At 39.7% G+C, this 13144-nt stretch overlaps 1 protein-coding gene across 2 annotated transcripts in view; it reads left to right on the forward strand.

Annotated features, from left to right (window-relative positions):
* The window catches only part of GPC3 (glypican 3), a 789745-nt gene that overhangs the window by 66481 nt on the left and 710120 nt on the right, over nt 1-13144 (forward strand). For both annotated transcript variants that reach the window (XM_073641318.1, XM_073641317.1), the window contains exon 2: nt 5134-5295. In XM_073641318.1, coding sequence (XP_073497419.1) covers nt 5134-5295 — 162 coding nt within the window. The remainder of the gene's footprint in view (nt 1-5133; nt 5296-13144) is intronic.

The following is a 13144-nucleotide window of genomic DNA, read 5'->3' on the forward strand; positions in this document are numbered from 1 at the left end:
AAAGGAAGTCTCACAAATTGCTCCATTTTATCTAATTACATTCTAACATATTGTTAATGCAAGAGGTTTTACATAGTCGTTTCTTCTCATCCCCGTGGAAGAATAAAGGCATAAGACACAAGGGAAAATGTAAGTTTACTCATAAAAGCTAAAATGACTTTGGAAATGATGTGAATTTTCCTAGCATCACAGACCAAGCAGAACTTTTGATAAACTGATCTCATCTTTTGGAGAAACTTTAGAAGATATATTCAGTAACTGTATCACTAATGCTCAACTATTCAGTGTCATTACTGGAGTCCCTCAGAGAGGTTCATGGCACATAATCTGTCAGTGGACGGCTGGTTATGGTAATGATCAAGGGGTTTATGAGTCTATTTTGGAAAATAAGATTATAGTAGGTGAATAATATTGTTTGCAATGATTACATACGGACTTTCCAAATTCAGATAATACTCTGGTTTCAGACGATATTAAAGTTTTCATTATAGCACTTGGATCCCCCTCAGTTCTACTTATCCAAACTAAAATCACCATCAACTTGATTATTACTGACATCTCAAACCTGCTCTTACAAGAATATACTATGAAGTGATATAATATGCTACATCAGAGAAAGCAGGGATTCTATCAAAGCTACAACAAGCAGTGACTTTGCAGTGATGTAGAATTGTAGTTCTATTGATGACTCATGCAGGAAAAAGAGACTTCCTTTCTACATAGAGCTTAGAAGGATTCAACTAGTCTGTTTTTAATCACATAATGTCATAGACCTAATGGAAAAGAGAAGAATTACCTGGGTAGAAAGGCAAAATGAGCAATTGTAAGAACACAGTGCTATATAGTATGATAACTACAATATATTGAGAGGATATAAACTTTGATGGGAGGAGGAGGAGTGATTCTTTAACCCCACTAGCTCAGAGTCAAATGTAAACTATAGATTGATTGAAAATGCAGGATATTTATAAGAAAAAGAAGAATAAGAAAAAGTGCTAACCTGATGTATACACAGGACAGAGTTTCCAAAGATTTTATAGGTTGTAAAGAACTGAAAATGGTCATTTGTTGAATAAGAGGTCACATTTACTGAAATCAAACGCTTTCCCAATCAAAAACAGAATAACAGGCCAAGTTACATGTAACATAGAACCCTTCTTTGATGTCACCTTCACAATTGTTACATCCGTTGAATTTGTGAGTTTTTGGATAGTTTATGCTTGAATTTCTTTGCAGGATGTCAGAATAGCCTCCAAGAGCTGCTGTTTTGATGTGAACAGCCCCTCACCCTCATAGATCTTTTTCTTGAGGATACTCTAATGGTTCTCAATAGGTTTGAGGTCTAAGGAGGATGGTGGCCATGCATGAGTTTCTCTCCTTTTATGCCCATAGCGGCCAATGATTCAGATGTATTCTTTGCAGCATGAGATGGTGTATTGTCATGCTTGAAGATGATTTTGCTATAGATGTCACTGTTCTTCTTTTTGTACCATGGAAGTAAGCAGTCAGTCACAAACTCAGCACGATGATTACGCTTAAGTTTTGTGAAATATCTAATATTTCCATACCTTATGCAAGGCATTGCACTATTGACGCTTTTTGGCAGCAGACAGATCCCTTTTCTTTCCCACATTGCTTTAAACCTTTTTCCTACTTAATATTGTGGAATATCTTTCTTAAATAGTTTTCCTTTAATTGGGCTCACCTGGCAAACTAACTATCACATGTGTTTGACATTGATGTCAGTGATCCAGAGAGCCCAATACCATCGCTGAGTTTATTTGAAAAACAAAAAAATAAATCTTTATGACACTTAAAATTAATTAAATTTAATTTGCATAATAATTTGGAACGTGGTGTAAACTGATCTGCTCCTTGGCAGACGTTAATGGCTCCATGGTGGTTTTTGAAGATCACAAACAAGACCTCATCACAGATGGGAATATCGTTATAATCTTTAGTAGATTCAATGAGGTCACCAAGTGTTCTGTCTTCTTACACAGTCTTCCGGTGTGCAATCTGACATACAGCATAAACCTCTTCTGCCTTCCAAAATAAGCAGACCGCTTGTTTATTGGTCAATAGGTTGATATATAGAATTGCAATGTTTGAATGTGTGTGGCAAAACAGATATACTTTATCCAGGATAATGGAGTTTTAGTAACATAATGCAGGAGAAAGTTTTCCACAACTGTTCTGCTAGACTGCTTCTTACAAAATGACTGCTTCACCAGGACCTTCTTACCCAAAATTCATTGGTTTCGCCCACAATGCAATTGACAGCTTTACAAAAAAACAAAACTTGTAATACAATTAAACTTCACCAGATGGTGCTATTACCACATTAGACATCAATAACAGAGTATTACAGCTTATTAAAGTGACAACAGCAATTTTAACCTTGTCTTTTGCCCTAATGGGCAGAACACCAAGCATGATCATGGACAGCTGATGACCTGCTGGAGAAACTGTAAAAGTGCCATTCTCACGTGAGTTCCTTTTACAAAGACTTATTTCCATGCCCAATTATTCTGATTTACAGGCCCAGGGGTGTCAGTCTAAGGGAAAGGGGTGCAGAGCATACACCTGTGGAAGAGCCAAGAAGACCTCTGATTATGTAATAGGTAAAGGAGCAGAAAGTGCACAGCACTTATCACAGGAAACTCTGTTTTGCCCAAAGTGTTTCTTTAACTTATTTTAGAACTTGCCTTCCCTGGAAAAGATTAGCTATTTAATTAAGAAAAAAATCAGACAAATATTATGTTAAATTATTAAGCAAAGCCAATTAGGCAGTAATTTTGTCTGGCTGGGCATTTTATGTCGTCTGTATGGATCTGCACCTTTAAACAATCTATATGATTATTTGAACTTGTGATGTTTCTATGGTGACGGAATACTTCAGGCACATTTTTATGATGCTTATCTAATTCCTTTTGAGATCATACTGTGTTTGCAATCTTGAACCTACAGGCGAACCGCGGCCTACTGTGTTATTTATTTATATACAGATCCGGAAAGTTGGGGGTGTTAAATGACGCGTCGTAGCAGAGCAATTAGTGATGGGAAGAAATGTAATCATTAGGCTAAGAAAACTTATGCCATGGAAGGAACTCTTAATTGCTGAAAATTATAATAATAATAGACGTGGTCTATGAATGCGGTTGGTTTCCAAAATTGTTCACTTACTGATGTGTCGTTATAGGCAATGATGGCTTACTTTTTGTGCAATAATCCTAAAAAAAAGTCCTAATGTTTGTTTAAGCAACACATACTTCTAAAAAAATTAATGCAATAAAGCCAATTTTTAATTTTCGTCTTTTTTTTGCTTGATTCCCAATCAGCTCACACAGGCAGTTTTTTGTCGTGTAAAAAAGTCCACCCAAGAAGAGTAATTTCAGAACTTTTTTTACACCTATTTAATGTCACCCATAATCTATACAAGTCCATTGAAAAACAAACGGAAATCAGAAAAAGGGGAGTGAAAATAACAAAACTAAAATAATTTGATTGCATAAGTGTGAACACTCTTTTATAATTGTGGATGTGGTTGTGTTCAGAATAAACCAATCACTTTTAAACTCACATTAAATAGTAATCAGTACACAGCTGCCATCATTTACAGTAATACTGACTAAGTCCATATAAAGTTTATCTGTTCTAGTAGGATTTTCCTGACGTTTTTTAGTTTCATTTTACAAAAAAAGCCATTGTCCATAAACAGCTTACAACACAGCAAAGGGATCTCATTGTTGAAAGTTCTCAGTCAGGAGAAGGGTACAAAACAATTTCCAAGGCATTAGATATATCATGAAACACTGTGAAGACAGTGATCAAGAAGGAGCTTTACTCAACCAACTGTCTGCAAAAGCCCCCCTAAAGCTGAGATGTCTGTTTTTATATGACTTACATATACCCCTGAAGGTTCCTATTTTTATCATGTAGCTCTTTTTAGTGACCTCACATTGTCTTCTGTGTGATCAGTAGTTTTGCATTGTAATATACCATCACTCTTAATTACTGAAGAATTAAAAGTTACGTGTTATCAACTGCTTACAAAACATATAAAACCCGAATGTAGCTTGACAGCTTCTAGGACAAAACTACTTCTACATAATTCATCTCGCTCTAGCCTTGAAGGAGTTAAATATGATACCACAAATATTTTTCTTAATAGTAGACAACCACTTAAATAACACTATCGTATTATTATCAGTAAGAAGCCTGGCCGTACACAGTGTTTTAGTTTCTAAAGAGCCATTAAAGATTCAATATTTCTAAGAAATAAAAATTATTGTAAGCAATGTTAAGATTTCACCATTGATTGTTCCACTTTTTTGTGTTCTGTTTCCCCTGGTGATTGATCGTTTTGATGTAGAAAAAGATGTATTTGATAACCCACATCCGCAATAGAAAAGTGCATCTGTCGTATACAGCCACCTGTAGAATTTACTACATACATCAGTGATGTTATAAATCCTGAAACACCAATACCTTTACCCATGTTTCTAAATCCAAGGTCCTTGCTGGATTTTTTTTTCACCACTTAAATAAAAAAGAACCTATACATGTCTGGTGTCTACAAACTCGTAATGACCCGGAGAATCATAATGGCCGGTCAGTTTTAGCATTTAGTGAACATGGTAAAAAAAAACAAAACAATTGTGGAATTACACTTTTTGTGCAATTTCACCGCGCTTTTAATTTTTCTTGATTTTGGGTACCTGATATGGTAAAACCAGTGATGTCTTTCAAATGCACAAATTGTCCCGAAAAAAAGCAAGCCCTCACACGGCCATATTGACGGAAAAATAAAAAAGTTATGGCTCTGGGAAGAAGGCGAGCAAAAAACAAATGCACAAAAACGGAAAAGGGCTGCGACAGGAAGGGGTTAAAGTAAAAAAATGTAAAGTTGGAAAACCACTGTGACAATCAAAGAAAATAGCTCTGTGTAGGGTCTTTGTTAAGGATTTAATAAAAGACTCAAATATTTGTACATAGAAAACAACATTGTAAAATGTTAGTATTGTGGGAAGCTGTAAATCACGGAGATATTTGCTATGTGATGCTGCTATTTATTTTGGGGTTTGATTAGATCTCCTTTCCCTGGTAAATATTTGCATTCTACTCTTCCAGGATCAGATCTACAAGTCTGTATCACGAAAACCTCCTCATGTTGTTCTAAGAAAATGGAGGAAAGATATCAAGTTGCCTCTCGTGTAAACATGGAGCAGCTCATTCAGGCCGCCAGCGCCAAATTAAAGTTCCTGATCATTCAGAATGCTGCCATATTTCAAGGTAAGCGCCATTAAAGTATCTAGTGATTTGTATCCAGCAAGTTCATCCATAATATGAAGATTATTATCCAAAAAGGAAATGTAGCAAAACTGAATATGTCATTTGACTTTTTCTTGTTTTTTTTGTGCATTGGTATGAATACTTTTCTTAAAGGCATTGTCCAGTTCCTGGAAGTACTTTCCCCTTGCAAAATAAAAATATCAGATACTCAACTTCTGCATCGGCGCAGTAACTACGATGTTGGTGCCGGGGCTCCCAGAGTTTGCATGACATTGTTATGCTACCTGAGCCCTGCAGCTAGTCAGCGGTCAGTGCTGGGCTCATTGGTGTAGGGCATACATGGCATAACAGTGTGATCTGAGCCCCAGGAGACCCCGTGCCATTAGTCTTTTTATGTAAATTGCTCACCAAAAGTCATCTGTTTGGTCTCAATGTGGTGAAGAGTCACAGCTGGTCGCCTGCTCATTCTGCTTTGATAAGTTGAACTAGCTTTGACAACGTTAAACTCCCAATGAGGTGTCAAGTCTCTTTGAAAGGGAGAAGATACAGATTAGATATTAGAAAAAACTTTTTGACAGTGAGAGTGATCAATGAGTGGAACAGGCGGCCACGAGAGGTGGTGATTTCTCTTCAATGGAAGTCTTAGTTTAGTGAATCCTGCGTTGAGTAGAAGGTTGGACACGATGACCCTGAAGGTCCCCTCCAACTCTAACATTCTAGGATTCTATGAAGTCAAAGCAGAATGAGCATGCTTATGTGGTGAATGAACTTCTCTACCTTTCTGAAATATAGAACCATGAGTTCCTTTGTTGGACACTGTGTCATCTGTTGCTATAGATGGGCCTAGTTTTCTATTAGTACTATTTCTGGGGATTTTTTGATACTCATGAAAAGATAAACATCCTTTGATGCCCATTTGAGAACAAAGTTCTCTCTTCACTTAAATGATGGCGTCTCAAAGCCTAATAACAGTAAACTAATGAATGCAGTTGCATCCTGAAATGTCAATGGTGGAGGAAAAATAAAATGCCGCCTGTAGTTAGTCTCTTATTGAGTCTTTTGGCCACTCAGAAGTATTGAGAAGGCTTTCATGGTCACATTTCCCTAACCCTTTGTACTTATTCAGATGTCCATTTGCTGTACATGTCCTATCAGTGTTATTAATGGATAGAACACATTACATTTTTGGGTCCTGTTCACAAACATCAGAGACATGTCTGATTTTGATCTGATTCAAAGCAGGGGTCCTTGAAAAAAAGAATGGTCAGTAGTGATGGGCGAACCCACCGAATATAGCCGAACACCACATTGTATGTGACTGCTCTGTTCATTTGCCGGCAATACACTGAGTCAGTGTATTGCTGGCGAATGAACAGAGTGGTCCTTGCACGCCCTCCTGTTGGGTACTATTGTTCAGCCTACATGGAATTGTGCATAAAGTGCTGATAATTGCCTCATAATTTTTATTGTGATCACATCACTTGTCCAATTGCATTATTTCAGGAAGGGCAAAGTAGGGATTAGTGTTATACCTTGTGGCAGTTCTTAAACTTCGCTCCTATTTATTTTGCATATTCTCATACATAGCTGGGCCTTGAAAAATTTTCATGTCAGCCTTATTTGGCTGTTTTTGGTCTGTACCTTATGGTTCTTAAAATGTTTTTAAATGCTTTTATATGTCTTGGTTTGTTACATGTCTAATAATAAAAATGATCTGTTCTTATTTCGGTGATCCCTGCATATGCATACTTCTTTCTTCTTGTTTTCCATATTTAAGTCATGGGACACCAGATATGGATAACTCCTCTTAAAGGGAATCTGTCACCAGGTTTTTGGTACCTAATCTGAGAGCAGCATAATATAGAGACAACGACCCTGATTCCAGCGATGTGTCACTTACTGGGCTGCTAGCTGTAGTTTTGATACAATCACTGTTTTATCAGCAGGAAATTATCACTAGAAGACTAGTAAACCTGCTGCCAAGTAGTCATGACCTCTGTATAACCCCACCCCCAACTTCTGATTGGTAGCTTACTGAGCAGACTATACATGGGCAGAAAGTTGCCAATCAGAGGTGTGGACGGGGTTTTACAGAGCTCAGAATTCAGAGAGCTGGCAGATGTGCAGCAGATAAAACCGTGACTTTAGCAAAATGACAGCAAGCAGCCCAGTTAGTGACACATCGCTGGAATCAGGGTCTCTATCTCTACATATGCTTCTCTCAGTTGGAATCACAAAAATCTGGTGACAGATTCTCTTTAATACTGCCAGACGGTCCAGAATTTCCTGAGTGTAGCAGTAAAGTTCCCCTAAAATGCTATAAAGAATGGACGGCCGGTGAGGCATACTGCGGGGAAGTGAAAGAGAGTTCAGATGTAAGAATTACACCCTGGGAGTCTGTGTCTCTCCGGCTCTCCCAGCATTATCGCAGCTCAGGGCTGTTATTCTTGGTGACAGATTCACTTTAGGGGATGAAGGACGCTGCAGATTTATAATGGATTTTGGGGAAATACTCTTTGTGACAATTCTGCTTGGAGTAAAGTTTGAGAAAGTCAGGACAAGACCGAACCCTGTGCTGACACATCGCTTTGTATATGTCAATTTTTATGTACTTTGCTGAGACACAAAAGCTATTGTAGTATAGATCTAAACAACAATGCGGAGCTATAATTCTGTCTTAGTGCAGGAAATATGGCTCCGCTTCTGTGTATTTCCTTATAATGGCAATTGCAGGGTTTCATCACTCTGCATAGATCTATTAGCAGAGAAAGGTGAGAATAGGTTGTGCCCGCCAGTACCCGCAGCCTGCCGCTGAAGGCTTATCCCCGTCACTGTTTACATATCACTATGTCTTAATGTCTGGAGAAATGTGAATCATTTTATTAATTAAGTTTTTAATTGCATAAATATATTATTTATGTCTTCTGGCAAACAGCTAAAATTACTGTACACATTCTGAGCCCTATGGTTTATTGTAATGCGATGTCTTCAGTATAAACTGCGTTGTCACGAGAAGTGGCTTAGGCTACATAATTGCTGTTGTTCTGATCCTCTGAACCAAATCAGCGTTGTAAATTATATAATATCTATATTTATCTGCCCTGAAGGTCCTCCTGTTATGTGCAGGCATATATGGGGTACGTTCACAGAGCCTCTACATTTAAACCTGCTTCAAATATCCTTTGGGTATGTTCACATGGAGTTTTTTTTTTAGACATGTTATGGCACAGATCCTACACCAAAATTGAAATAAATTTTAAAAATACATTCAAATTCGCATGCATCAAACTTCTCATTCATATGAATGGGACATTGTGCCTTTATTGCATGTCACTTTTTATTTCCCCAAATGTTTTATTAATGGATTGTACAAAAAGTGTCATGCCAATCCCTTGGTGTGTTTTTCATGTCAAAAATGCACCTTTTTGGCTGTTTTTTAAATTTCCTTTTTTAATCTGTTCTTGTTGTTGTGTGTTTGATTTTTGCTACGGAAACATGACATTGTTACACTTCATATTTTAATAAGAAACACAGCAAAAGCAGTACCAAAACAGCATAAAAAACTAGATGCTGTTTCAAAATTGTGCAAAAAAAACCACATTTTTTTGAGAACTGTTCTTTTTTTTTTGTATAAATTCTTTATTTATGAATGTTGCAAGAAAGGAACAGAAACTTATGTAGCACCCTGAGGATTCGGCTGCTACAGGGGTATTGCACCTCAACCCAGAGGTGTGATATTCCACTCCCGGGTAAGGATGGAGTGTGGACCTGAGCTCGGTAGGCTGCATGCACTACACACATCCCATTTCCGAGGAACAGACCAACGGTACTCCCACTTAGAAATGTGCAGGTACGACCGAGTCTGTTCCTGGCTGGAGTGGGAGGGGGGGTGGTACATCCCAAGTAGTGTAGGGGCAGATAGGGGGAGCAGCCTGGGTAAAGATAGGAGCTCATTGGGTGCTGGTCACCTGAGCTCACACATAGAGGGAGTATATAAGGTGGGCACCATCAAAGATCAGGGTCAGTCTGTCAGAGTCAGTAAGAAGCAGAGGTCCAGATGAGCCTGCAGAGAGAGAGTGGAGCAGAGAAGGAAAGACCCAGAGAGGGAAAAAGAAAGGACTCTGAGAACCCAAATTCAATCCCCGGGTGAAGAGTCGGCAATAGGGTACCGGATCCCAAACTGGTGGGGGCAAAAGCACACCCTAGCCAGAGACCGGAGGCCGTGGGCAGGATCTGCCACGGCCACCCACCACATCCACCCCGAAGGCAAACCACGTGGAGGGTCAGGGAACCCAAGGCCAAGGGTCTCCCAACAGAAGGCCCGAGGGAGCTGGACCTAGGTGGATCACTAGTGGGGACGGCCAGAGGAAAGGACAGAAGGAGAGCTCAGGGTCACGCTCCGGACTTGTTTGGGGGTTTGCTGAATCCAGGACCTGGTGGACGCAGCACGGCTCGGGTGGTCACTTGAAGCTGGAGTGACCGGAACATCAGCAGTGAGTAAATACCTTAAACTGCACAACCCGACTCTGTCTTCACTTAACATCTATGCTGCACCACCACAACCCCCATCCTCTGCACCTGACCCCCTGAGGCTATACCCCACCCGTTGGGGGTTATACTACCAAAAGCTGCACCAACACCATCAGCCTCAGCGGACCCTGCTGCAGCGGCGGCCATAGTGACCGCAATACAACGGGTGGCGTAGTCGACATTAAGAACTTTATAACATCTGTAGGACTGCCACATACTCTGAGCTTGACACCCTGGGCACGGACCGGGTCACAGCCACTCGGAAGACTACAACTCCCATCTGATCCGGCTCCGGATATTCCCCTAAAGAATATGGCCCAGGGGGCGCGTCACTTACATATCAACAGTTGTATGCAGTCACATAAAAAAAATCAGCGTTCTTTTTATATGTTTTTTTTTCAGCCTGAAAAATCCACATACAAAATCTGTCTGATTATGTCCTAAATCCTTCTCAAAAAAACTTACTGTAATGTGAATGTGCCCTCATACATTTTAAGACACAGAAATTGGAGGTCCTAAACTTTTTTATACCCCAGGAACAAACAGTACAATAGCTAAGATATTATGGGCTGTATGCTTTTCAGATTTTTGGAGGATGTATTCATGAATGCTTTTTTCAATATGACAACGCCAGGCTACATGTTGCTGGTGCAACTGTGAGCAGTCTGCATGACCTAAATGCATTACCATGTCCTGCAGGGTCTCCGGTCTTGTCTCCCTTCAAGCACATCTGGAACGTCATTGGTTGGTAGTCGTAAAGGGAGCTGCCAGCAGTGGATATTGATGATTTGCCCAAATGTATTCAGTGTCATAGAACATAACCATATTGATAGCAGCCAAGGCTGGTAAGCGCAAGTAATTCTGCGAGTGACACTCATACTCAATACTGAATAAATCGAGGTGTCTTGGAAAATTTTATTTCCATTTTTTCATCATTTGCATATAGTTAACGTGTATCAATCCTGTGATTTCTAGACTTCTGTGACTTTTCCTACTTGGTGTTGGGGTCTATGGCGTAGTGTATTTCCTTGTTCCACTGGAGTGATTGTCTATTCAGAGCTATTTTTGGAAGGTTTGGCTTTTATCCTAATTCATATTGCAAGGCTCGTTAAAGAGTCAATATTGACTGTTTGGATCGCTGCTTCCAATAGGTGGCACTAGAGTTCTAGTCCTCTTCCTCTCTGAAGAGACAATTTGCATATTTAATTTCCCAGAGGAGCATACATGGCTTATAAGTCTCCGCACTCTGACCTGCCAGGCCTGGCTTGTCACACTCCACAAGCAGAAACGTTCCCTTTAGACCCCAGTCCTGAACCTCTCACCTAGACAAATCAGATCTCATACTTTGCACTGATGAGGGGCAACACCCCAAAACACTGTGTCTGCAAATTCGGATTCTGGTTCGGCTTTTATCATAAGTCATATGGCGCTAGAGTTCTCGTCCTATCCTTCTTAATGTTGCTATTCCAATGTTAAGGAGTGTCAATTTTAAGATTCTAAGTCACGTAATCATGTTTCTCACACTGAACACACAGCAATTACCTGTTTTTTTTTACATACTTATCAATATCTCGGTTGGTAAATTAGAGATGATTAAAGCCCAGCCTGGTGATTGGACCAAACTGGGTAGCAATACTCACTTTTGAATATTTTCAAATTGGCCAAAATTGTTTTTTTTTTTTTTTAATTCTGAAAGCTCCCAGCAAATTCAGGTCTGTCAGCACGTGTGCTTTTAGTATCTTTTTGTATGTCTGTATATATGTACAGTGGGGAAAATAAGTGTTTGATACACTGCCGATTTTGCAATTATTCCAACCTACAAAGAGTGGAGAGGTCTGTAATGTTTATCGCAGATACACTTCACGTGTGAGAGACAGAATCTAAAAATAAAATCCAGAAAATCACATTCTATGATTTTTACATAATTAATTTGCATTTTATTGCATAAAATAAGTATTTGATACAATAGAAAAACAGAACTTAATATTTGGTACAGAAACCTTTGTTTGCAATTACCAAGGTCAGATGTTTCTTGTAGTTCTTGACCAAATTTGCACACACTGCAGCAGGGATTTTGGCCCACTCCTCCATAAGGTTCTTCTCCAGATTTTTCAGGTTTTGGGGCTGTCGCTGGGCAACATTGAGTTTCAGCTCCCCCCAAAGATATTCTATTGGGTTCAGGTCTGGAGACTGGCTAGACCACTCCAGTAAATTGAAATGCTTCTTACGGAGCCACTCCTCAGTTGCCCTGACTGTGTGTTTCGGATCATTGTCATGCTGAAAGACCCAGCCACGACCAATCTTCTATGCCCTTACTGAGGGAAGGAGGTTGTTGGCCAAAATCTCCCAATATATAACCCCATCAATTCTCCCTTCAATACGGTCCCCTTTGCAGGAAAGCACCCCCAAAGTGTGATGTTTCCTCCACCATGCTTCACGGTTGGGACGGTGTTCTTGGGGTTGTACTCATCCTTCTTCTTCCAAACATGGCGAGTGGAGTTGATACCCAAAAGTTCTATTTTGGTTTCATCTGACCACAGGACCTTCTCCCATGCATCCTCTGGATCATCCAGATGGTCTTTGGCGAACTTCAAATGGGCCTGGACATGTGCCCTGCAGGATTTTAATCCATGACGGTGTAGTGTGTTACGAACGGTAATGTTTGAGACTGTGGTCCCGGCTCTCTTCAGGTCTTTGACCAGGTCCTCCTGTGTATTTCTGGGCTGATTCCTGACCTTTCTCAGAATCATCCTTACCCCACGAGGCGAGACCCTGCATGAAGCCCCAGACCGAGGAAGATTAACACAGTCATCTTCTGTTTTTTCCATTTTCTAATAATTGTGCCAGCAGTTGTTGCCTTCTCACCAAGCTGCTTGCGTACTGTCTTGTGGCCCATCCCAGCCTTGTAAAGGTCTTCTATTTTGTCTCTTGTGTCCTTAGACAGCTCTTTGGTCTTGGCCGTGATGGAGAGGTTGCAGTGTGATTGATTGAATATGTGGACAGGTGTCTTTTATACAGGTAACGAGTTCAAAGAGGTGCAATTAATACAGGTAATGAGTGCAGAGTAGGAGGGCTTCTGGAAGAAAATCGAACAGGTCTGTGAGAGACAGAATTCTTGCTGGTTGGTAGATGATCAAATACTCATTTCATGCAATAAAATGCAATTTAATTATTTAAAAATCATACAATGTGATTTTCTGGATGTTCTTTTAGATTCTGTCTCTCACATTTGTAGTGTATCTATGAAAAAATGACAGACCTCTCTATCCTTTGTAGGTGGGAAAATTTGCAAAATCGGCAGTGTATCCAATACTTATTT

Source organism: Phyllobates terribilis, unplaced genomic scaffold, assembly GCF_046119375.1.
Source record: "Phyllobates terribilis strain yellow unplaced genomic scaffold, ASM4611937v1 Scaffold_7__3_contigs__length_470593459, whole genome shotgun sequence".
Taxonomy (NCBI): Eukaryota; Metazoa; Chordata; class Amphibia; order Anura; family Dendrobatidae; genus Phyllobates; species Phyllobates terribilis.